The sequence below is a fragment of the Pseudorasbora parva genome, chromosome 14 (genome assembly GCF_024679245.1).
Source record: "Pseudorasbora parva isolate DD20220531a chromosome 14, ASM2467924v1, whole genome shotgun sequence".
Classification (NCBI taxonomy): domain Eukaryota; kingdom Metazoa; phylum Chordata; class Actinopteri; order Cypriniformes; family Gobionidae; genus Pseudorasbora; species Pseudorasbora parva.
In genome coordinates this window covers 30,482,004-30,508,669 of record NC_090185.1, presented here as the reverse complement: position 1 = coordinate 30,508,669, position 26,666 = coordinate 30,482,004, and the positions used below count along the sequence as shown (strand labels likewise).

Sequence of the window (26,666 nt, the reverse complement as noted above, 5' to 3'; positions counted from 1 at the left end):
TCATTCAACTATATTGAATATTTGGCATCATTTATGAAACTTGAGCAAGTGTAAATTACCCGTAAAACCATTCTGGCATACATTTTCACATGAAACGTCAAGAATGTTTACAAAAAAAAAAAAATTTGTTCTGCTTGAGCTTCATAAATGAGGCCCAATTTCTTTCATAAATTCAACTATTGGTCAACAGTGCATGTTGTGCTTACCCAAATAATAATTAATATTGTCTGCAGTGCAACTGGTTAGCTTTATTATGTTTGGGATGTACCTTCATTTCATGTACTACTTTAAAAAATGGCTGCAAAGCCTGCAAACCTGATATCTATTGCTTTGCTATTAGCTCCTATGTAATAAAAATTGTTTTATTGTGGAAACCCTTTGTTTGTAATTATTGAATTTGATTCAATATATGGCATTAAATTAGGGCCCTATGATTTTTGCGATGCAGAAAATGTGGATGGAATTGCAGTATCCATTCATAAAAATGGAACTTACTGTGTAATGCAGAATGTCACAGAATTGGTCAAATTTTGAATGAATAAATCACAAGCAGGTCAGTACACTTAAAGGATAGTTTTTAGTGGTAGTACACCCAAAAATGAAAATAATTGCATCCTTTACTGACCCTTATGTCGTTCCAAACCTGTAAGACTTTAAATGTAATCATGTTATCATGTAAAGCGATCGAGTCTCTTCAGAAAATTTGGAATACACCACTTGATTCGTATAGATTAGTTTGAAAGGGATGGTTTACCCCAAAATGTGTATTATAGTTACTCACCCTCAAGCCGTCCTAGGTGTATATGACAATATTCTTCCAGACGGACACAATCGCAATTAACAGAATTCAAGTTTTAAATATGGATTTATTTCTTACAAACCCATCGATTCGCTTCAGAAGGCGTTTATTAACCCCCAGAGCCGTGTGGAGTAGGTTTATAATGGATTGATGCAGTGTTTAGGGCTTAATTTTGGGCTGCCATTCACTGGCATTATAAAGCTAGGAAGAATCAGGACATTTTTTAATATAACTCACATTGTATTCGTCTGAAAGAAGAGCAAATCATTGGCTAATTTTCTAACTGTACCTTTAAGATCTTTTCAAAGTGGTAGTTGCTTAGACTGTCAATGGAAGGACAGAAATATTTCTGATTTCATTGAAAAAATACTATCATTTGTGTTCCGAAGATCAGTAAAATTTTATTTAACCAATAAAGCAGATTGTATAGGGCCCTAAATTGAATTTGCAAAATTAAATTGCATTCACTGCAAAAATGATGTGCTGGGTTTTTGTTTTCCAGTACAAATTCTAAATATCCCTAAATCAAGAAAAAATTACTTGAGATGCAAAATGAAGTTGTTTATTAAGAAATTGAACAAAATAAAGTGAGTTTATGCTTAAAACAAGAACAAATATCCATCAATGGGTGGATCCATCAAATACTTTGACAGGTATTTGGTTTTGTTTTAATCATAAAATCACTTTCATAAGATTTCTTGTCTCAAACTTTTAAGCTTTTTGAGGAAAAATAATTAAAAAGTTATGTTATGAAGATCTGTTGGATTAACATCACTAATACAACTCATTGTGTGCTTAGAGATTTACATGTAGAGAACATACTGACGTGTTATGTTCCCTTCAATTTATTAGTCTTAAATTTACCTTCATAAATCCTGCAGAAACCCTGCATATCAATATAGATGATTTTGAATCATACCACAAAACATTCCAATCGAAACCGGGGGGAAAAGACGAAAAAACAGCGAGTCAGAAGTTTTGAAAAGTTTTATTATGATAAATGAAAGCTGTCTTTGCGCAATAAATTGTTAATTGTTCACAGAACACACTGTTGTAGCGTAGCAGCAAGCACCATAAGAAGAGGTTTATGTAACATGGCGTTATGAATAAAAGAAAAAAATATTATATAAAACTCTAATTTTACCTTCAAAAGATGAATGCTTTTTGTTTTGCACTTTGTGAAACAAATCAGCATTAGTGAATACAGAACATTTCAGATGAAAAATGACCACAAAGTATCCTTCATATGAGATATAATACTCAGATGACTATAAAAGCATCTGTACCATTCATACATTCTTCATTCTTCCTTCGTTTAACTGTACATGCTTGAAATGTGCATCTAAACTACCTGTTCTACCAACGATTTTAACCTAACATGTATAACATACAAACATGAAACTATTCGTAGCTTTTCACAAATGCGTAAATGTGACGAGTTCATCTTCAGAAGTTGCTCTGCGAAATGACTGTTGAAACGATGCCTCTCGGGAAACGTCAGACGCATCAGTGCTGATTTGGACTATTTTACGCAAGGCTCCTCTGCCTGGGCTTGATTCGGGGGTAGAGCTACAGAGGAAAAACAAATATCAGCAATCGCTAGCAAAACTGCAGCAAGTCCGAGATGAGGCGAAAGCTTTAAACAAATAATTCTCAACAAAATGCTTTATTTAACGACTTCAAAGTCTAACTATTAAGTTAAAAAAGTGCAGAAATATTCCTTATGCAATCATTTTTTACACAAAATTGCTTCCTGTGTGTTTTGTACACCTTACTGTACACCTACCTTACTGGATTTGGCAGAATAGTTTTTCAAAATGAGCATAATATCATTGACAGTTTTGACACAGCTATTTTTTTGATTATTTACTCTCAGGGCCTATTTTTTATGGTCTGAGGCGCATGTGCGCTTAGGGAGTGTCCAGTTTAACGATGGAAAATGGTCGGAGTGCTAGGCTCATGGTCCAAAAGGGTTGTGCCTAGTCTCTTAATAAGTCATGGGTGTTTTTTGGGCGTGCAATAAACCAATCAGAGTCTCATCTCCCCTTCCCTTTAAAAGCCAGTTGCGCTCGCACCATGGCGGACTTGCTATTTACATGGTGGAATTTGCGAGCGGAAAGACTGAACTGAGCGGAATATTATCTTTAATATTTAAAAATGTTTGTGTGCTGCTGCGCGTCCCTGTGTGTGTAACAAGCAGAGTGTACGTGCGTTGTGCACTCGCCCATAGGTGCATATTGCTAACATGCTCTTTAAATAGCAAAAAATACTGCGCTGTTGACTTTAGACCAGGTTTTTGTTGGTCAATGGCGCAGTCGTTTTCAGTTTCTCAAAATAGCAACGCGCCAAACAATGCGCCTGAACACATCAGACCAGCACACCAATGGTTGAACAGATGGGTACGAGTAAATTAGCTATTTAAATAACGTGGTACTGGACGTGAAAATGATAACTCAGAATGAAACTAGCAAAAAAAAAAAAAAAAAAAATCACATTGCGCCGTGTGTATGATAGGACCTTAGGTATAAGTCCTGTGTCGAATGTACTTTTTAAAATCATATTTAGTCAACCTTGTCCTGTTTTTGTTTAGTCAAATTTTAGTCGAGTTTTAGTCAATGAAAACTTCACATTTTGGTCATGCTGGATAATGTTTAAATTGATAATCCCAATTTTCTCAAAATTCTAATAAATATATATTTGTTTACATTTCACTAGAATTATTGCACTTTTGTTTTTCTATTAACACAACAGCAAAAAATACTTATTGACACACCAAGGCGCAGAATATAGTCAAGATCCATGTTTGGTGTTTAATGATCGCATTTTTTCACATGTGCATATCATTACATATTATATTGCTTGTTTCTGCATCTTCTTTGCCTGTGTTTTGATCAGGATATTCAGTACTCTTACAGAAGAGGGGTCATAGCGCCCCCTACCACATAACGGTGATTACACGGAAAGCTGGAAAATTCCGTCAATGGCCGGGAGAGAGTTAAAGGAAGTGTATGTAAGATTGTGGCCAAAACTGGTACTGCGATCACTTTAAGAGCGGACTGTAGAGCGGTGTATCCCCTCTCCCCCTCCCCCTGACTCGAGGTTGCCAGATTGGCTGCAGGATCAGCAGGAACGTTTGCAGCTGTGGTAACTAGAGCAGATCTGGCAACCCGGATGCCGAAACACGACTGACATCGTGATTGGTCGACAGGTTGGGGGTGGAGCTTCAGGCCAGAACACAACATGTCAACATCAACATCAGCTGAGGGCTAAGACAACAACTTTTAAATGACAATATTCTGGCCGGACTACTGTTGTCAGTGATATAAGTATATAAAATTAATTTGATTTCTTAATGTCGAGTGACATATCAGGGCCATTTTATGATTCATTGAAATACATTTCTTACATACAGTTCCTTTAAGTAAAACACTGGGTAAAAACATGTTCTTTTAACAGAAAAGCTCTAATTGGGGATTCCAATTCTTGAAATCTGGCTACCGCAAGCAAGAAAGCTTGTAGTTTTGTCAAGTTTTTATTTTTTAACTACATTTGAATCTCGTCTTTTTTATGCCTTTGTTGTGTCGCCTCCTCATCGTCACGTCATAGTCTTAGTCAGGTCATTTTTTCATCATAGAATTAATTAACGAAATGAACACCAATTCAAAAAAATAAAGGCATTTCCTTACCCCGAGGAGATTGCGAGGTATGTAGCCCTCATTGTCGGCACATCTTGCCCACCACCACTCTGTTTCTTCACTGTCCTCTCTTCGTAGGACAGTCAGGCAGTCTCCTTCATTAAAGGACAACTCATCTGGGCTCTCAGCATCGTAGTCCCAAAGGGCGTAAACTACACCCCTGTTCATGATGCCCATCTTCTCTTGCACACCTGTGGAAAAACACCTTAATGCTACAGATTTACTGCGATCCTATACCAGTTGAGCTACAAAAAGTCCTATTTTTTTGCAATGTTTCTCACCATAGAGAAACTGAGAGCATTGGGCGTATCCTTCTTCCATCTCCTCGCACTTGTCTGCCGCCGTCTGCATGTCACTGTAGGTTGTGGCGTATACGGCAGCTCCCGATTCCACCAGAAACTTGCACACTTGCACGTTATTACAAGAAGCAGCGCAGTGCAGGGGGGTCCTAAAATAAAAAGATGTTTCGGTTTGTCGCATTTAATTATGGACAGAATTATCCTGTGCTTACAAATGTTTTTCACTCACCATCCATCGCTGTCCGCAGCATTCGCGTTCACTCCGTACTGCACCAGGAACTTTACGATTTCTGTGTGTCCAGCGCACACAGCATTGTGCAGAGCAGTGATGCCCTCATCATTGGGCAAGCTGGGGTCATCCACCTGAATATGACATTAAGACACATACTTGAAATGCTAACCTGCAATGCATATGTCTAATTGTTATACTACTTGCTTGTGGACCAAGTATGCAATAGGACTAAACAATCAGTCGACATGGTCGACAATAAAAAATTGTCGACTAATATCTTTTGATATCGTTTGATCTCACATGGCCTAATGTAAGGTCCTGCAACATCGTGATTTGACCGCTATGGCGCTGTGGAGCTAGAGTGTAACGCCTGTTTCACACCGCAAGCGTGAGCAGCACTTCAGCGTAACTACACCGTGACTGCAGCTGCAGACGCGCGAGAGTATTCACACTGCACGTTGGTGCAGCGGCTCCCACAATGATAGAGCCTATACCTGTCTGAGTATTAAATGCTAAACTAAAATAAATTATTATATTTTCTGGCTAGTTTACTTTACTTTTTATAATACTTTTACCCAAACTGAAGTTTAAATGGGTAAATCTTCCACAGATGATTTTTTTTCTTCGTTTTCTTTAATGACATACTCTAGTTATTGTTAAAACACACCACATGTGCTTCTTGTGTGCATTTTGAGCGCTTTTGTGATATATTTCTTTTGTCCAACAAAAGTGTGCTTTCGCTTTACACCGTGACTGCAGCTGCAGACCGAGAGCCTTTACCTGTCTGAGTATTAAATACTAAACGAAAGTTTTTTATATTTTCTGGCTAGTTTAATTTACTTTTTTATAATCATAACCATACTTTCACCCAAACTGAATAATCAAAACAAGTTTAAATTGCTAAAATCTTCCACAGATATTTTTTATTCTTCGTTTTCTTTTTTGACATACTCCAGTTACTGTTCAAATTCACTACACGTGCTTCCTGTGTGTATTTTATGCACTTTTTGTGTGAAATCACATTTATTTTGTCCTTTAAAAGTGTGCTTTCACTTTAATTGAGCGTTAGGAGCATCAGCAGCGCAGCAAAAATAGGCTCGCAGCCGAAACCCCCGCTTCACTGCTGCTCACGCGACGCTCCTGCTTGACGCTCACGGGCTGCTCCTGCTCCCGGTGTGAATGCACTCATTGATTAACATGGGCGCCGAAAAAAATACGCGCTGCTCACGCGCCCCTCACGCTTGCGGTGTGAAACGGCCGTAATGCAGCCCTTACAAATGCTATTTGTGGTAGAAGAAAATTATTGACACCGATAATTTAGGAGGAGATTAAGTGCTCTCTGGTTGGCAAAAGGGGGTGGAACAAAGTATTAACATCAGGGGTGTCAATAATTGTGGGACACATGATTTCAGGTTTTTTTTTATTTCTAAATCTGTGATTTTTTTACCACCAAAGTAATGTACTTAAATGAAAGGTTGGATTTTTCTCTTTTTTTTTGCATTTGGGTTCTATGCTGTTTAAAAAAAAGGAGAATTTTTAGAAGTCCATGACCACATCCTAAAAAAGGGTGCCAATAATTGTGGAGGGCACTGTATACCTCAATGTTTTAACTAATTGGATCTTTATTCAAAACTTACTGATTAGTCGCCAACGGCGATGGTACTGATCGATTATTAGGCAATTAATCGTTTTAATAATCATTAGAATAATCGATTATCAAAATTATCGTTTGTTGCAGCCCTAGTATGCAATTGAGCTCGACCAATTCCTCACCTCATATATGATCCTCTGGACGAGGTCGTACTCGCCCTCTAAAGAGGAGTCCAGCAGGAGGGCCAGGGGGTTGAAGCGCACACGCATCCCGTGGTTGATGCGCTCCGAGCCTGTCTTGCGCAGATTTGTTCTTTTACCCTGAAAAACACAAGAGGAGGAATTACTATTGGGGGGAAATACCCAGATTTTGGCGCTTTATATGAACAGATTGAATTTAGGCTTTTATTCACATATAAACGTTCATCAACTCACACATCAGTTGTGGTAAACGGAAGCTCAAGCATTTTCCCTAAACCAATGAGGTTCATTCTTGTGTTACACAACACATTTGAGCTTCTTCAAGAACCAATTTGGTCCATTCTTATGTGCTACGCAGCACGTTTGAGCTTCTGCTACAACCAATGGGGTTCATTTTTCAGCACGTTTGAGCTTCTTCAAGAACCAATGAGGTTCATTCTCCAGCAAGTTTGAGGTTCAGCAAGAACCATTGAGGTTAATTTTCGTGTTATGCAAAACATTTGAGCTGCCTCAAGAACCAATGAGGTTTATTCTTGTGTTATGCAGCAAGTTTTGAGCTTCTCAAGAACCAATAATATAAACCGATCAAGTCTCTTCAGAAAATGTTGACTAAATTACTCAATTGATATGGATTATTGTTATGATCTCTGGAACTTTTTCATAGTTCTTAGAACTGTTGGCAGAAGTACCAAGTTTTTGGCGAGTTCGCACTGCAGGAACTAGGAATGATTTTAGTTCTAGGAACTTCTTTTGGAGGAACTAAATTAGCCCCTACTTCAGAGTAGGGTCTACCCAGCAAAATAGGAACTAGCAGTGACGTATGGGAATGCTGATTGGCCGAATGCACACTAAACACCAGCCATTTTTAAAAAATGGAGTGTAAACACGCAGATTATAGCTTACTGTATGCATTTACGTTACATGGCAAAGAGTGATAGATAGACCTCACGACATTTACAATAAAGAGAAAACCCAACGCAACTTTGAGGGGACTGGGCGAAACATGATTATGTAATTTTGCTCAGATGGCGACACTCGACATCAACCACACGGCAAACGCTAACACTTTTTCATATACATTTCATATAGTCTACTTTTTTGTGTGTAACAGTTCTATCTAATAACGTATTCCACAGGACGGTTAAACAGATCGTAAACTAATGAAGATGGAGAATGTGAGAGCTGTGTGCTCAGGTTTTGGCTTTCTCAGCGCCATCAAAATAAAGGTCTGCCATGATGTCAAAATAAAATCCACAACAACAAGCGCAGTTTACGTCACTTCAGAGTTCCTACTGGCGGTGCGAATGCAACCAGGAAAAGACCTGGTGGAAAGTTCCTATAACTACGTTTCTAGAACTATCTAGAACTTATGTAGCCACGCCCCTTCTCAACGCTGCACTTATTGTGTTCTGTCTTTTGGTTTTTATTTCCACATCACGAAGGTAAGATCTAACGGGTTTTTGAACCACTTCAAACATTTCAATGCCCAATAAGTGAACCTACTTCATCAGCGATGTTACAGGAATATACTGAGCTATCGCAAAAACGGACATTCAAAGAAAATATTCTAAAGATTTGTCGCGTAAACTCTACACTAGAAGGAAATTGTGTAATTTACGCATTTCTTCATAAATTAAGTGGTAAAGTTCTTGGACATCAAGTAATGATCTTAGGTGTTGGCCAGACATGAGCCACTCTTTCATTTTGCATATATTAAAAGCCCATCGAGGGTCACTGGTTGCCACTTCTGCTCCATTTAAATGTTTAATGAGATCTGCGGCGGAGTGCTTGGAATCTTAGTGTGGCTAGTTGCTAGGCAACAGGCCGGAATGGATGGTTTGATTGGAATCTCTACTGACCTGACTTGTCTTCACCCTTTCTTTGTCTCTTCCTCTTTCTATCTGTGGCCATACTTCACTAAATCTGTAGGCTAAATGTAGGCTAGAGAGTTTTCTATAAAGACAAGAAACCTATCCCAAATATCATCCTCATCCCTTAAGGGTCTTTTTCCGAGTCTACATTTTGGAGATGTAACAGCTTGTTGATGACAAATTGGACACCCGATGGTCTTGTGCACTTCATAGTCACACAAATAAAGGCCAAATCACCATAGGGTGTCCTTATTGTCATTTTATGAATCAGCAGGCGTCACCTTTTGTGTCCATACACCTTTTATGGGCACTTTTGTGTCGCCCAAGACTTGCTACATAATACTGTCAGGCTTTTTTTTTGCAGAGAGCGTTGGTCTGTAATGGACTGCTCAGTGTTGAGTCAGTACCTGACTATGCTAAAATGCTTGCACACCTTAGCACAGCAAAAAAAGATATTCAATTTTGACCAGTCCATCAAGACCAACCCAGCTACATTTTGGGTGTCTACCTTATATGACACCCATGTGAGATCTTGGAGTCTCTACTATCAAACTGATGAGTTTAATTAAGTGAGTTTGATTAAAAAGACATACAAAATGTGCAGTGTTGGGCAAACTTCAGGATCAGAGTTGGGAAACGCTGATCAAGACAAAGTAGCTGTTTTCGTTTTATGGCTGTATATTCACAGATCATAACACCTACATCAATTAATATTACGTTTCTTGATTGGTAAAAACTAGGGGTGTCCCCGACTAAGGATTTAGACATTCGAATCATAATCGTCGAATCTTTCTATGGTCGACAGATAGTCCAATCATCTGTGTGTGTGAATTGCATTCCTCCAACAAAACCTTTTCTTTCTTATTTGTCTCTGCTGCTTCGGACATGACTATATTATCCGACGAACAAAGTTGGGCTCGCACATCCGAATTTAAGGAAGTGTGGGTGTTGGTGGAAGTGACGTATATGCCGTAAAGCAGTCGAATTTTGTAGTTCTTTTTTTTCTCGGATTACTACCTGAAACTCGGAGTTTAAAAGTACGATTAAAAACGATACAGACCCCATCAAGCTATGGCAGACGTGTCATTCAACCTATTGTAAGTCGATGTATTATCACAAGAGTCTTGAAAATATATTATGAAGGTTGAAAAGTTACCTAGTGCTGCTTTAAAGCCACGATCGAAATACAGAACATCCCACACATATATAAAAGAACATTTTGATAAATAAACCTAAAAAAAATACCTGCATAGAGAGGAAAAGAAGACTTTGAGTGTGTTTACATGCACCTTCTTAAGCCGATTATGCCTAAAGGGGGTCGCACCCCCATATTGCCAAAATGGTACGATCCTCATTTCATAACCGCCGTAAAGATTCGACTGTAAGATCAGTGGTCGAATCCGTCTTTGCATATCGATGCATCGAATCTTCGACTATTCGGGGACACCCCAAGTAAAAAAATGCCTGTTAGGGCACAAAAAGTATTTCTTATTGCGTCATATAATTCAGGTTGAACCACTGGAGTCACATGGACTATTTTAACAATTACATTTTTTTTTTTTTTTTACCTTTCTGGACCCTGAAAGTGTTCATTAAATAGCTGTCTATGGTGGGGTTACAGAGCTCTCGGATTTCATATAAAATATCTGAAGATGAACAAAGGTCTTACGGGTTCGGAATGACATTAGAGCAAGGCATTTTTGAGTGAAATATCCCTTTAAATCGTCAACTCTTGCTGAAATTGACAGTAAATTGCAGTGACCCAAAGTGGCCCACGTCATTCAGAGTCCCTTTAGCCCTCAATAGATAAAGTTGTGCCTTTAGGGAATATAGAAGTACCTACCGGTGGTAGTGTGACCTGTCCTGTGACCTCCGGAGCCTTCATATTGCTGCTGTCCTCCCCTGGTCCCTCCTGCTCTGTCATGCAGGGATATGGAGGTGGTGGGTAAGGTGGGTACTCCTCAACATAAGGCTCTGGAGCAGCCGGGCCGTAGACTTCCTTCTCTTCCTTAAGCTGTGGTTCCTTCGATCCAGTGCTAGAAATTGTGCTATCATCCAGTACAGGCGATCGAGGTGGAAGCGGTGGAGGCGTCAGCTCCTCCTCCTCTCGCTCACACTCAGGTATCGTAGTATCATGATGTCCCTCCTGGGATCTAGTGCCCTCGTCAGCTACCGGCCTGCACCCATCCTCGCCTTCTGCTTGAAAGGCAGCTGGGGTTATAATGGTCTCCATGGCTGCCAATGTGGTCTTCTGGTAGAGGAGCTTCTGGATGTTGGGTCCACCAGGCCCCTCGGATTCTGTTATGGAGCCGCGCTTTTTAAGAGGCCTGGGCGCATGGTGCAGTCTCTTCCTCAGGGCCTCCAAGTCAACGTCGCTCTGGAGCCGATGGGAATTTGAGAGGAACGGGAGAAGTTTGGTTGGGCTGAGGGGCCGGGGAACGCGTTCTACCTCCTGGCCCTCAACAGAGGAGGATGCAGGGGCCATGTTGTTGCCCTGGTCCACTTGGTCACCATCTAGACCTCCAATTTTCTCAAGCTGACTGCTGTCCTGAATAAGGTACTGCCCCCCACTGGATGGGATGACTGGTTTACCGTATACTGTGAGAGGAAAGGAGTGAGGATCAGGTACTTTATAAAAACAAATATAATAAACATGTTGGGTGTCAGTTGCTGTTTATATTCCAGAGCGACCACTAAAATAAGAACATAATGTACATTACTGAGGAATTGCATATATAGTCAAACCAAAAATTAAACACACCAAAATACCAGTTATCATTTTGTAACCAGTGGGTGCAGGACACCATAGTTCATTTATGTAAATGAGGATAGCAAAACAGTTTAAACTGACAAATTATACCCAAAAATTCTTCATAAAGTGGACTACCAGTAAAATGTATACAAATTTGTAACCAAAATTAATCAAATACTTTGACCTGACCATGTCAAAACATTTTTTTGAAGGTGTCTGAATAAAATTTGGCTTGACTGTTAATGATAATATATTATATTTTATGACTATATCCTCATTTAACATTTGTTTCCGTGCCACATTTGTTTCCGTGACACAAAGTGTACCTTTGCAAACAGAGCAATTTGCCTATGTGCTCCTAGTTTTTAAAGATATGCAAACCAAAGCTGGAAGCAAATGACCACTAAGTTATGTAACAAAGGAATAATTACTTTCCTTCTCTTTGTGAAAAGTGAGCTTCACTATAAGCCCTACTCACTCTGTATAAAGCACTACTTACATTCCCATATGTACTTTTTTGGTACACCCTAAAAGCACACATCACACTGCACACACATAAACTTGCTAATGTGTTAAATAAATGTGTACAGCTTGTGGCAAATAACTCTTCTGTGCCAAATACTGTCTCCTTGTGTCTTTAATTCAAATTTATTCCAACTTGCATACTGTCTTTCCATCTGGTTTGTGCTAAAAAAATGAATAACACTTGTAAATATAATGAATACAGTGTAGCATGGTAATGTGTCCACTTGCCTAAATGTTATTCAAGGACACAAAATGCCATTTGGAATTTCCACAAAATCTAAGCAAAATTGTGTCGAAAACAAGTCCAACAGACTTCTTCTTTTAATAATTAAGCAGCTTGGTTTAAATACTATATCCAAATCAGAGGCTGTAATATATCCGTGTTTCTGGCCTAAATAACTTTAAAGTGAACTAAAGAAAGTTTTGGAACTTCAAAACGCTCAGACGCAATGTCTGGATCATCACTAAGAAATAAATATTCTTGTTATTTGAGTGAGATTGACAAGGGCCAAATGGTGATGGCTAGACGACTGGGTCAGAGCATCTCCAAAACTGCAGCTCTTGTGGGGTGTTCCTGGTCTGCAGTGGTCAGTATCTATCAAAAGTGCTCCAAGGAAGGACCAGTGGTGAACCGGTGAAAGGGTCATGGGCGGCCAAGGCTCATTGATGCACGTGGGAAACGAAGGCTTTCCCGTGCGGTTCCGATCAAACAGTCGAGCTACTGTAGCTCAAATTGCTCAAGAAGTTAATGCTGGTTCTGAGAGAAAGGTGTCAGAATACACAGTACACCTCAGTTTGTTGTGTATGGGGCTGTATAGCTGCAGACCAGTCAGGGTGCCCATGCTGACCCCTGTCCGACGCCGAAAGCACCAACAGTGGACACGTGAGCATCAGAACTGGACCTCAGAGCAATGGAAGGAGCTGGCCTGGTCTGATAAAGGTCTGACGTTTTCTTTTACATCACATGGATGACCGGGTGCATGTGCGTCCTTTAATGGAAACGGTATTCCCTGGTGGCTGTGGTCTCTTTCAGCAGGATAATGCTCCTGCCACAAAGCAAAAATGGTTCAGGAATGGTTTAAGGGCCACAACAACAAGTTTAAGGTTTTGATTTGGCCTCCAAATTCCCCAGATCTCAATCCAATCGAGCATCTGTGGGATGTGCTGAATAAACAAGCCCCAATCCACGGAGGCCCCACCTCGCAATTTACAGGACTTAAAGAATCTGCTGCTAACATCTTGGTGCCAGATACCACAGCACACCTTCAGGGGTCTAGTTCATGTCTCGACGAGTCAGAGCTGTTTTGGCAGCAAAAGGGGGACCAATACAACATTAGGTCATAATGTTATGCCTGATTGGTGTAAACCAAAGCATTTCCAAACAAAGTCTTGCAAATCTCAGACTACAGTTTGACAACAAAATTAGTGTTTATGATGATGAGTAAATGGTGGCAGAGTTGTTGGTTTTGGGTGAACCATTCCTTTAATACTAGATTATCTCTACATTTGTTTGGGTGTCTGGTGTGCTGACGGTACTCACATCGAGGCTGTGAACGGGTGAGCGTACTTTGCCCTTGGTAACCCTTTCCAAGACTGTTCTGTTGGGTGTACATGGAGTAGATGGAGCTTGCTGCCACTGTCTGGGGCTTGTGGAGTGTAGTGGGGGTGGACGTCTCTTTCCCAGCTGAAGTATCTGACGTGAAAGGACGTACTGTAGCAGCAGGTAACGTGTCCGGTTTAGGGGGCAGAGGTAGGGGTAAGGTGTTGTTTTGGGATGGAAGGGGCATTGGAGGTTTCTGATTGGCTGATCTGGCTTTGCCAGGGAAGGTGCCTGTACTGTAAGGAGGTTTACTGAAGGTGGACTGGCCTGGTAGAGCAGGTTTAGGCTTGCTGGGAACAGGAGGTGGAACCTTCCCAAACGTTCTACCTGCAGACTAGGATTGAAGAGGCATTAGTGTTTGTTTATTACATAATACCTACACATTGGCATTCATTTATTGCAAATATCTGAAAACTGTTAAATTCAGGCACTCAATGCAGTACCTGGGCATCCCTCAAGAGGTCCTCACTACTCTGGTTCTTGCGTAAGGGCAATGGCGGCGGTCTCAAATCTGCCTCAGGATCTACGAACAGACATTCAAGAAAACAGCTTAATCATTACTCTTAAAGGGGTGATGAATTGAGAAATCAACTTTCCCTTGAGCTTTTGATATATAAAAGGTCATGGTAATATAAGATTATCCTGTAAGTTTCAAAGCTGAAAACTTTTTTTGTTAGTCAAAGAAAAGCTTTTATAGACACCAGGCCCAGCAAACGATCGTGTTCGCAGCTTGACGTCATCGACTGATGAAACACCGCCTCTACAGAATAATAAGCAGGTGTAGCCCCACCCACTGACTCATCAGATCACACTAGCCAGCAGCAATAAACATGCTGAAGAAGATCTAAAGATATTGCACTATTCCTGGTTGTGGAAGAACAGTCACTGTATAAGGTTCCTTCAGATACTAATATTAGGAATGAGTGGCTGAACTTTATTTTTAATAAAGTTTCAGCTCAAGTGGGGAAAAAATGTATGTATGTTTGCTTCATTTTACCCACGTTTGAATCGTTTGTAAACAAATCTCAGGTCGATGCTGGATTTGCAGACATATTGAGATTTAAACACAATGCTGTTTCTTCTATATTGGATTCGACAGGAGGAATGGTGCAACACACTTATGTGAGTAAAACGTGTTTTTTATATGTAATAGTATTGCATTGTTATTGATCGTTTTGATTATGTCTACATGTCTAACTTAACAAACCTTTAGCATGCTGGACACGTATGGGCCAGGGCTCGCAAAGTCCAACATCCCGTGGCTGTGTTTTCCAGACGGGCTACCAAAACGTAAGCTCGTTGGCAGACCGATGAATCTCAAATAGTGAAAGAATATTCCGGTCTTGATCTGTGCTGTTCACTCTCTCTTGACTTGACATTTGAAGCGTGCATTTCGCGCTTATATCGACCGATAGGGTGGGCAATGTAATACAAAAATAATAGTCCAATCAATCGCGGGTGGATGAGAAATAAATCATTGTGTTTGTTTGATAAAGACATTTATTCCGGTTGCCGCTTTCAAAACAATCCCTCCCTCATGTGAACTGACAGGGGAGCTGAAGCTCATTAAATATGCTAATCTTATCCTAGCCGTGGGCATTTACTTCCAAGTCTCCAGTGCGTCACGCCCATCAAAACCCAGCGTTCAGGAGAGAGCCTCAAAACCAGTGTAGAAAATAGACTATTACTTATTAGTTATGATGTTTTTGAATGTAAAAAACCCGCAAATGTCATTAGTTGACCTCAGACAACAGTATAATTTTTTTCCCAGAAGCCAGTTCATGACACCTTTAAAAATTCAAACATTAGGATTTCTCACTGGAGTAACACACTGTCTATGGGTTTTTAACTGATATAAAAGGTGAAGTGTGTAGTGGATGTTAAATGCTTTTGCTTATCCCAGTTTAGTGGAGAGATAGCTTCAAGTAACCCATTCGTGGTTGACTTCTTGAAGAGTGTAAACACTGTGGCGCTATCAAAATATTGCTTTGTTTGTTTACGCGGTCTGACATGTCAACTTATGGCTCAACCAATGGCTTGAGTTTGACTGCAGGTTTTGAATGGTTGAAGAGAGAGAGGTGTACCTTTTTCCTGGGATCCGTGGCTGGTCATACGGGGAAGGGTGGAGGAGTGGCCATGGGTGCTGCTGTTGGTTTCTGTGTTGGAAAACAAATCCGACACTTTGGAGATCTTACTCGTCAAGAAACCAATACCTGGAAATAGAATTATGAAAATATAAATCAGGGGTTATAGGTGCAATAGGGCGGATACAAACACAAATTGGGCTGGGAGAGGTATGATGAGTGTTGTCACAATATTGGAAATTCCAACTTCGATACGATACCTTGAAAAATATCGATATTCAATACCACGGAGAAAACCATATATACACACCGCCATACAGATCATTTTTTGATAATTTGGGTCATTTTGTTTGCAATAGCTTACACACAGCATATGTGTTAAGTGTTATTTGAATCACTGAACTACACTGACAAAAAAGCAACAACAATAGAATAAAGAGACACATTTAATAAACAGGGCTTTAAGGTTTTCAGGTGGGTCTATCAGAAGTTAAGAAATACTGCAGAAAATAAAGTAATCAAATGTAAATAACAAGGTAGTTTTCAATGTAAAAATGTAATGCAGATTAATTAGGCTAGAAGGTTTATTAGGCTGCTGTCACTTTAAGAGTTTATGCACAGATCTAATATACTGTTAAACAACATGCGTTTTCTTTGTCAGCTATTTACGTTCCAAAACTGACTATTGACCTGAATACTCGCCAAGACGGCATTTTGACACAATTTTGCATGTATTTGACCTTTGAAGGTGCAGTGTGTGAATTTTAGCGGCCTCTAGTGGTGAGGTTGCGAAATACAACCACTCACCCCTCACTTTCGAACTACGGTTCCTGACGCAGGACAAATATGTTGTCATCTGAGACAGCAGAGAGTAGCTAGCGCTTTGTCGAGAAGTTTGTCTGTTCAGGGCTACTGTAGAAACATGCCGGCGCAAAATGGTGATTTCTAAGGGGACCCGCTGTGTATGTAGATTCTATGGTAATAAAAACATAACCGTACATTATGTAAGGTCTTTATACACCACTGAAAACATAGTTATGTATATTATAGTGCATTTATGTCAATATATATTACACACTGCACCTTTAAATGCAATAAGCCACGGAAAAGAAGCCAATTTGGTTCTCGCAAGCTGAATTAGGTGGCTTTATGAAAGCGGGACCGGCGGGAATACGCAATACGAGCACTATTCAAACGGATTGAAGGGGATGAGTGACGGTCCATGTCCATTGGCGCAGTGCAGAGCGAGCGTTTTCAATTCATTGCTATTGAAGATGAGCTTCACGTTAGCATGGCGCTCAACTTCCATAGGAATTAATTGAAAACCCTTGCTCTGCTCCGTGCAAATGGACACGCACTGTGAGTTAGAGGAGGTGGAAGTGTGTCAATTCGCTGTCGGAGAGAAGAGAGCGAGAACACGCAGCTGGTATCAGTGTATCGATACTGCAGAAAAGGAGTATTGAAACCGTTTCAGATATTTTAGTATCGATGCATATCGAAATATTGATATTTTTGACAATATTATAATGGTATATATATATATATATATATATATATATATATATATATAAATACTGCACATTCCATATGTATACACGCACCTGTAGTCGGTTTAGGGAGGGGTTTGGGAAGCGTGGCTGTGCCATCGGGATAAGCAGGCTTCACCAGAATTTCCTGCCTGGGAGGAACCGGAGGAGCTGGGGTGGTCTGGATGTACGGCCCAACAGCGGCAACCCTGGAAGGGCCGATGGGCTGAGAGCTCTGCCCTTCAGATGGCTGCTGGAAGCGGAAGAGACAGAGAATGAGAGAAAGTATTTCTGTCCGTCACAAACTAAATTTGTGTCCAAAAAGAGGAGGAAATGTTAGTTATCGAGATGCTCACAGGCAAGTTCTCTTTCTGTTGGAGAGCAGCTTTTTTCTTCCAGAGCCTCTCTCTCAGTTCAGCCACTCTTTTGTCCATTGCGGCCATTTCTGAGTTCTTCTTGTTTAGATTCTCTCTCTGCTGCTGGAGTTTGGCACTTTGCTCCTGATTCAATTTATTCCTCAGCTGTTGAAAGGAGAAAACCCCAGAAACAAAAGAGGGACTGTTGAATTTTGTGCTAGAGACTATAAAGTTTTTTTTCAAATTCTCAATTTAAAAACCAAATTTAAAGCCTGAAAGGAGTATTCCTGCTATATTTATTTTTAAATAAATGCTACTTTGTTTGATATTTTATTATATAATTCAATACTTTAAGTGTGTCCAAATACCACTGCATGTGTGAATTGCAAGCTGTAGACCAAGAGGAAAAAAGCTACCTGAAGTTCTTTATACAGTCGCTCTAGTTCTCCACTGGAGCTCGGTCCAGCCTCGTGCGAGACGTCCATTTTTCCGCCACGTAACATGTCCAGTTGTCGACTCAACTCCTCCACCCTGCTGACGGCCACCACCAGCTCCCGCTGCTTCTGCTGGAACAGACCGTTCATCTGCTCGATTTCCTCCACTACAGAGTGAGAAAAATGAGGTACATAATTCACTTGTTAATTAACTTCTCATTCCCATAAGCAAGAACATTTGTTGTTGTCTCTGCTGATTAATTTAGCCGCTAATGGCATTTTTATATAACAGAAACAGCAGGATGAACTTTTCCATTAGTGGGCAAATGATCCACAACAAATTACATCTTCTAAATGATTTAGGAAAAAGTCCTAAAACTTTTTTAAATTAAACTGTGCATAAATGTCTAGCTTTATAGATCTCAATATAGATTATAGCTAAAGTAAATCTGAATTACTCAGTGGGAAGTCAAATTAGCTCATCAAACCAATTGGCTTGGAAAATTTAGGTAAAATAACTTTTGAGTTTGATTGTTTTTAATAATTTATTTAAAAATTATATAAATAGTTTCATCAAATAAAAAATAAGCTATAGATAAAGTTATTTAAATAACATTAAGTAATATAACCATATTATAAGTCAATAATAATAAATTAGTGCTTTCAAATCAATTAATTTCGATTAATGAACATTTTGTTCTCAAAATGGGCAAGCGTAAGGATTTGAGCGAGTTTGACAAGGGGCAAATTGTGATGGCTGGATGGGTCAGAGCATCTCCAAAACTGCAGCTCTTGTGGGGTGTTCCCGGTCTGCAGTGGTCAGTATCTAACAAAAGTGCTCCAAGGAAGGAACAGTGGAGAACCGGTGAAAGGGTCATGGGCGGCCAAGGCTCATTGATGCACGTGAGGAGCGAAGGCTGGCCCGTGTGGTCCGATCAAACAGACCAGCTACTGTAGCTCAGATTGCTCAAGAAGTTAATGCTGGTTCTGATAGAAAGGTGTCAGAATACACAGTGCATCACAGTTTGTTGTGTATGGGGCTGCATAGCTGCAGACCAGTCAGGGTGCACATGCTGACCCCTGTCCACCGCCGGAAGCACCAACAGTGGACACGTGAGCATTAGAACTGGACCACAGAGCAATGGAAGAAGGTGGCCTGGTCTGATGAATCACATTTTCTTTAACATCACACAGATGGCCGGGTGTGCGTGTGTGTCGCTTACCTGGGGAACACATGGCACCAGGATGCACTATGGGAAGAAGGAAGGCCAGTGGAGGCAGTGTGATGCTTTGGGCAATGTTCTGCTGGGAAACATTGGCTCCTGCCATCCATGTGGATGTTACTTTGATACGTACCACCTACTTAAGCATTGTTGCAGCAAAAATGGTTTAGCAACGGTTTGAGGAGCACAACAACAAGTTTGAGGTGTTGACTTGGCCTCTAAATTTCCCAGATCTCAAACCAATCGAGCATCTGTCGGATGTGCTGAACAAACAAGTCAGATCAATGGAGGCCCAATCTCGCAATTTACAGGACTTAAAGGGTTAGTTTCAAAAATGAAATTGACTCACCCTAATGTCGTTCCACACCCGTAAGACCTCCGTTCATCTTCAGAACACAATTTAAGATATTTTATATTTAGTCCGAGAGCGTATCCAAGTGTATGCACACTATTCTGTCCATGTCCAGAAAGGGAATAAAAACATCATCAAAGTAGTCCAAATGTGACATCAGTTAGTTAGTTAGAATCTCTTGAAGCATGGAAAATACATTTAGGTCCAAAAATCACAAAAACTACGACTTTATTCAGCATTGTCTTCTCTTCTGTGTTTGTTTTCAAACCTCAAATAAAGATTCAAACGGTCATGATTCAGCCGATAGATTCATGATTCATATCGCCAATATCACGTGATTTCAGCAGTTTGACACACGATCCGAATAATGAATCAATACACTGATTCATGACTGTTTGAATCTTTTTTTGAGGTTTGAAAACAAACGCGGAAGCCGTAGTTTTTGTTATTTTTGGACCAAAAGACAATGCTGAATAAAGTCGTAGTTTTGGGGATTTTTGGACCTAAATGTATTTTCGATGCTTCAAGAGATTCTAATTAACCAACTGAGGTCACATATGGACTACTTAGATGATGTTTTTATTCCCTTTCTGGACATGGACAGTATAGTGTGCATACACTTAGATACGCAGTCGGACTAAATATAAAATATCTTAAACTGTGTTCTTATGGAGGTCTTACGGGTGTGGAACGACATTATGGTCATTAATGACATCAATTTCTTTTTTGTGTGAACTAACCCTTTAAAGGATCTGCTGCTAACGGCTTGGTGCCAGATACCACAGTGGAAGTCCATGCCTTGATGGGTCAGGGCTGTTTTGGCACCAACACAATATTAGGAAGGTGGTCATAATTGGTGTGTGTGTGTATATATATATATATATATATATATATATATATATATATATATATATATATATATATATATATATATATATATATATTTTTTTTTTTTTTAATATATATATAATATATAAACAAATACACATAGATTTTTATGTTAGATACAATTAATCGATTTGAGAGCACTAATAATAATATAACATATTCTTTAGTGTTAATCTTTTTAGTTAAATTAATTGGTTTATTTTAGAAAACACATTTCTACACCACTGCACCAAACAAAAAAGCAAAAAAGACTATTTTTAAACAGGCATCCCAAACACTCTCCCTCAAACTTCACCTTGAACCAATATCCTTCAAAGAAGGTCAATGTTACATGCATTTTCAGCGTTTCTAACCCACTTTCCCTCATGAGTCCACTGGTTCTGACCTAGTTTGCTATTGCTGATGCGTTTCTGTTCCACTTGTCCTTTCAGAGCTCGAACCCTGCGGAGTTTGGCCTCCTGGTTCTCTGCGTTCTCCCGCAGCAGTCGCAGTTTCTCCTGCTCGGACGCCTGCTGCTGTTGCTGCCGCTGGTCCTGCAGCTTCAGGAACCGCAGTCGCTGTTCCTGTGAGGAGGCGTCAGGACACAATCTCAGCCAAAACTCATTTTCAGACACCATTAAGTTTCAGAACGATATGCCTACTGTTTTCATTAATGCTGATAATGGACAAATCAGTTATGATATGACATGACGAAAAAGATGATAATGGCATTCACTGTATGATACTATGCTGTCATTTTATTCAAACAACCTTAATGACACCATGAAGGACTTGGTCAGGTGATGGTGTTCTTTTCCACACAGCCTCGGTCCACATTCATTTACATTGTATGGAAAAGAGCAGCTTGGACATTCTGCTAAATATATCCTTTTGTGTTTGATGGAAGATAGAAAGTCATTCAGGATTGGAATGAGCAAATGAATTTATTGCACAAAGTGTCCCTTTAAGTTGTGAAAAAATAATTGAATAGTAATTTTTGTCAGGGGTGCAGTAGGCTACCTTTGTGGCCAGGAGCTGTTGTTGTGAGTTGATCTGTTGTTGTTGCCGTGACGCCATCTCTTGCAACTCGCTGAGGGTGATGTCCATATGAGGGGCCACCATCTGAAAGAATATCAGTGTTTGCTATTTTAGGACAGATATATTAGAACATTTTTAAAGGTTGATTTAAATGAATTTAACATGGTAAAATATGGTAAAACATTATCAGGTCACATATATGCCGTTATGGGAAAAGTTACTTTTAAAAGTAATGCATTGCAATATTGCGTCACATTTGCATTACTTTTTCTCACCTTTGCTGGGCATGTTTTTTTGTTTTAGGGATAGGGTTAGTTCACCCAAAAATGAAACCTAGCCTAGCCTAGATTACCCTCATGTCGTTCGACACCCGCAAGACCTTCATTCATCTTCGGAATACAAAAAAATTGATTTTTGTTGAAATCCGATGGCTCAGAAGGGCCTTTATTGACACCAATGTCATTTCCTCTCTCAAGACCCATAAAGGCACTAAAGACGTCGTTATTCGGATTGCCAATGTTACGTGATTTCAGCAGTTTGGCACGTGATCCGAATCATAAATCAATACGCGGATTCATAACCGTTCGAAACTCTGTTTTGAAATCGGCCCATCACTATACAAGTCGGTATTTAGTTTGTTTTGCGCACAAAAAATATTCTCGTCGCTTCATCAAATGATTGTAGAGCCACTGTAGTGAGATGGGCTTTGTAACGACGTCTTTAGTGCCTTTATGGGTCTTGAGAGAGGAAATGACATTGGTGTCAATAAAGGCCTTTCTGAGCCATCGGACACAAACATCTTCATCTGTGTTCGGAAGATGAACGGAGATCTTACGGGTGTCAAACGACATTAGGCTAAGTAATTAATGACTGAATTTTACTTTTTGGGTGAACTAACCCTTAAAAAAACATAATAATAGTGCTATTTTTGGCACACCAAAAGTGAAATGAAAAAGCCTCATGCTAAATGAAATGCAAATTCACTTCTGTACAGTAGAGGGCGCAACTCAAACAAATCTTTCAGCTGTACTGCCATTATGGATCGCAGAAGAATCAGATGCAGGAGAACGAATGTGATGTTTATTTAAAGTAATTTTTGACAGGGGAGCTGTCCGTCAGTAAATGGAAAAACAAAGTAACTTGCGTTACTAAATATTTTGTTGTTAATGTATAAGTACTTCGTTACTTGAAAAAGTAATCTGATTACATTACTCATGTTACTTGTAATGCATTACCCCAACATATGCTGTTTTTCGAAATCTTTAACCCCTTCACTATAACCTCCTTGAGCATTAAATGGTTGTAATTTAAGAATGCTTTGGAATATAGACCTGAAAATGAAAGCACTACGAAAAATGAAAAGTATGAAAAATGTATGGAAGCTTAAATTTACTGTAAATCAAATGTACTGTAGAAACTATTTTTATTAAATTTGTATAAGATGACTATAAAATCAAAGCCATACGTCTAACCAATTTGTGTTCCAAATTTGACAATGACATCACACAAATGTATGTTTCTGAGATTTTGTTTAAGTGCTGTACCAAAAATATACACCAGGCCTCACCTACATTCCATTGAAATTTTGCATTCTCCTGTAAAAAATTATGTTTCTTCTTTCCAAATTTCACTTCCATGACGCCTTGAGACTCAGTCCTTTCAGAAAATATGTTTTGTCAAGCTTAGAAAAGGTTTTGATTATAAAGGTTAAAATACCTTTTGTAATATGAAACCTGACCCCGCCCACTAGGGGAGGAGCCACTAAAAGAATAGAGTACCGTTTCCATGGTAACGCAACGCCCAATTTCAAAACCTTTTTAAATTTAAAGTCCGTAAGCTTTCAAATGTAGATGGTTACTAAAATATGTGATATAAAGAAAGGTGATAAATAAAAAGAGCGGCAAGCGTCCAGCTAGCGTGAGAGTGATCGCTCCTTCAAAAAATCTCATTTAATGTTAAAATAAACAGATTCTTTGAATTATAAAAATTCTTTGCAATGTCATAATTCATTCCAGCTCATGCACAAATAATATCTATTTAATCTTTACCAATTTATGGTACATTTTACTGAAAGTTTCGAATTCATGCCCGAGTTAGCGACAGTAAACAAGGGGGGTGGAGTTTAGCAGATTAACCATAGACTGTAAAAAAAATGGACGTAGTGTCTGTGACGTCACCCATAGGATTCCGATAAGCCGATCTCAAGCTTAAAGTATGGGCGAGCTGGGCGTCGCCATCTTGCGAGCGAGTCATCCATCGCGTGTCACTCCCGGATAACAGAAAATGGGCAAAAAGGTGGGATGTGGGCGGAGCTTAGGTGACGCAATAACTATAGACAGCGGATAAATGGCTATCCACCTGTCACTCAAAGTAACCACGCTCTTAATAATGCAGAACTTTAAGGCTTTATATAACGTAAACGAATGAGTTATAATAAAATATACCCCCCTCACAGTTGTCATGAAGGGCAAAATTAGCCGTATAGACTAAAACCACAATTTGTTCCAGGCTGTAAACATGTTTTTTTCTGCTGTAAAGTTGGAAATTTTAACATGGGGCTCAATGAGATTCTGCTCTCTTCTGGAGCCTGTCCCTAGTGGCCAGTCGAGGAATTGCAGTTTACATTACTTCCGTATTGGCTTCAAGATTGCTGCTTGAGATTAACAAATCTTTGAGGAAATTCATACTCACTCCATTTTCCATGTGTCTGTCCAATGTCCCTTTCACTGCGTTTCTCTTGGCAAGAGCCTCTGGAGCTCTGTGACCTCCTGTAGTCAAAGAAAGTTAGCAGTGTTAACACCAGTATTGCTCATACGTAGGGTGAGGGATGTATATTACACTTTGACGGATAACTAGTCAAGAACTTTTTGCGAAGAAAACAAATGATGCCTAAAATCATGCAGCTTGTTAAAAGGAGAAGTGCATATTAAGACTTTGATTCAAAGCTCAACAGTTAGCATTTAGCTTACACACAATAAAGGCCAGGAATACTGTATTTTAGCCTGAAAAAAAAAAAAGAGTGGCGGGTAAACTTGGGTTTCAGTGCTTGGGTGAACCTCATTACATAATGACTGTTTGGCTGAGGCAAACAACTAGCGCTCAATTATCCTGCATATGACTGCCTGTGCCAGGGTCCCACTTACATAACATCAGCACTGGCACCGCTAGCGCCGCTTATGTGGGTTACTGGATAAACCCGTCTAGGAATGAAACAATACCCAAATAATGTTCTTGGTCACAGTCTCACACCACAGGGGTCTTAATCAGGGCTTACCGATTACACAAGCATAGGGTTTTACCTCAATTTTGTGTGAAAACAAACCACTAACACCACGGATACAAGTCAAACTGTGTGTAATTGACATAATTACGCTCGACAGAAAAATAAGGAACTCTTTGTGAGGTAAAGCCAGCCGCGCAGAGCCGATATCACTCGCATTGTTGTGTAACAGCCGGTCTTTGTCCGGCGAAAGAGGCCAAAGTCAGTCAGAGAAATCTGAAACCTCACACATGGCTTCACATGACTGGGATGTTTAAACTTCTCGGGGGAACAGGGAGGATTCACTTCAAACACGCCGTGTAAACAAATGAATAGAAATTGCGACAAAAAATAATAATGCTATTTCCAAAGAAAAATGTACTGGTACCATAAACAACTACCAATTAAACATAATAATACAATATATATGACAAAGGTATTTTGAGTTAACATACTTGAAATGCTTTGTGATATATTTTATATATTATTATATAAATGTATATATATTTCTATTTACAAAAATAACAAATTACTGGTATTAAAACTTAATTATATACAACCAAATAAAAAAAATACATGTATAAATAAAAAAATAGATAAATAGACGATAAATGGTATTTATGAGTAAAATAAACAACTGACCATTGACATTACTTAAAGTTGTGTGAGGTTTTATATACATACATTTTGATACGTATTTCTACAAAATGAAAATAATTTATTAATAGTTTGCCTCACTTGTCACATGAATTATGTGCTATTTATGTGTTTGATTATGTGGGAGTGGCAAATAAAGAAATTAGAGGAAAATTGTGTGTGTGCAGGCATGTGTATTGGATGTGTGTGTATGTGAGTGTGTGGGCATATGTGTTAGTGACTGAATTCTTGGATGCATTTGGATGGAAAGTGATGACACACACACACATGCACGCACACACGCACGTACTCGCGCACACACGTCTGGTTCACTATCTTTGTGGGGACTATCCATAGACATAATGGTTTTTATATCATACAAACTGTACATTATATCCCCTTATACTGCCCCTGCCCCTAAACCTACCCATTACAGGAAACATTCTGCATTTTTACTTTCTCAAAAAAAAACTCCTCCTGAATGATTTATAAGCATTTTGAAAAGTGGGGACCGCTGACTGGTCCCCACAATGTAGGTGACCTCAAGTTTTACTATCTTTAAGGGGACATTTGGTCCCCACAATGTAATATAAACAAGGACACACACGGACACACACACGGACACACACACACGGACACACACACACACGGACACACACACACACACGGACACACGGACACACACACACACACACACACACACACAAGCGCCAGTGTTTGGGCTACACTGGTTCATTACTCTCACACAGGTGTTCCTTCACCATCTGCACTCTGCAGGATGAGCTGTACATGTCAATATTATCTTATTCGTTTCTCTGATTAAATGGATAAGCAATTTTATTTGCAGTTTTGTTTGAGGATTTTTTGTGTTTCAGAACAGATCAATGTTTCAAACTGCGCATGGTATGAGATCTCATTTGTTTTGGCTTTTCTTTTTCCTTTTAGGACATATATCATACCTAAAAAATACCTTTTAAGCGAAGATGAGCTATCTTTGAGAAATAAAATCGTCCATTTTGTGTGGATGCGATCAGGAAACAAGATAAAGATCCATTCTGATCTATTCCAAAGCCCCCCACCCTTAGGCCGTGCCCACAAAAACAAGCCGTTCTGCAGTAAATAATTCATGCCCCAACACAGCCATAATCATGTCAAATTTACAACCCCTCTATTCACAGTCTCCTATAAAAGGAAATGACATTCACGCCTATCTGCAACAACGGCATGTCCACACTGACAGCAGACTGCCGGGGGGGAGAGGATGTAATCGAACGGGCCTGTCATTTGGCATAGACAAAGAGCCTGTCTATATTCAACCATACAACAG

The 26,666-nt window shown here is 39.6% G+C and overlaps 1 protein-coding gene across 2 annotated transcripts in view; it reads right to left on the bottom strand.

The window, feature by feature from the left end:
• Positions 1-1,768: 1,768 nt before the first annotated feature.
• tp53bp2b (tumor protein p53 binding protein, 2b) overlaps positions 1,769-26,666 on the bottom strand; it is a 43,242-nt gene continuing 18,344 nt past the window's right edge. Inside the window, exons 4-18 of one of the 2 annotated variants that reach the window (XM_067416201.1) lie at positions 24,136-24,212; positions 21,427-21,528; positions 20,813-20,990; positions 17,947-18,131; positions 17,531-17,695; positions 17,250-17,424; positions 15,649-15,777; positions 14,008-14,087; positions 13,505-13,898; positions 10,531-11,285; positions 6,799-6,936; positions 5,023-5,156; positions 4,776-4,942; positions 4,486-4,685; positions 1,769-2,368 (exon numbers count right to left, since the gene is read on the bottom strand). In XM_067416201.1, the coding sequence (XP_067272302.1) occupies positions 2,327-2,368; positions 4,486-4,685; positions 4,776-4,942; positions 5,023-5,156; positions 6,799-6,936; positions 10,531-11,285; positions 13,505-13,898; positions 14,008-14,087; positions 15,649-15,777; positions 17,250-17,424; positions 17,531-17,695; positions 17,947-18,131; positions 20,813-20,990; positions 21,427-21,528; positions 24,136-24,212 (2,921 nt within the window). In that variant the 3' untranslated portion in view covers positions 1,769-2,326. Of the gene's footprint in view, positions 2,369-4,485; positions 4,686-4,775; positions 4,943-5,022; positions 5,157-6,798; positions 6,937-10,530; positions 11,286-13,504; positions 13,899-14,007; positions 14,088-15,648; positions 15,778-17,249; positions 17,428-17,530; positions 17,696-17,946; positions 18,132-20,812; positions 20,991-21,426; positions 21,529-24,135; positions 24,213-26,666 lie in introns of both variants that reach the window. The other variant, XM_067416200.1, reaches the window with a different exon arrangement.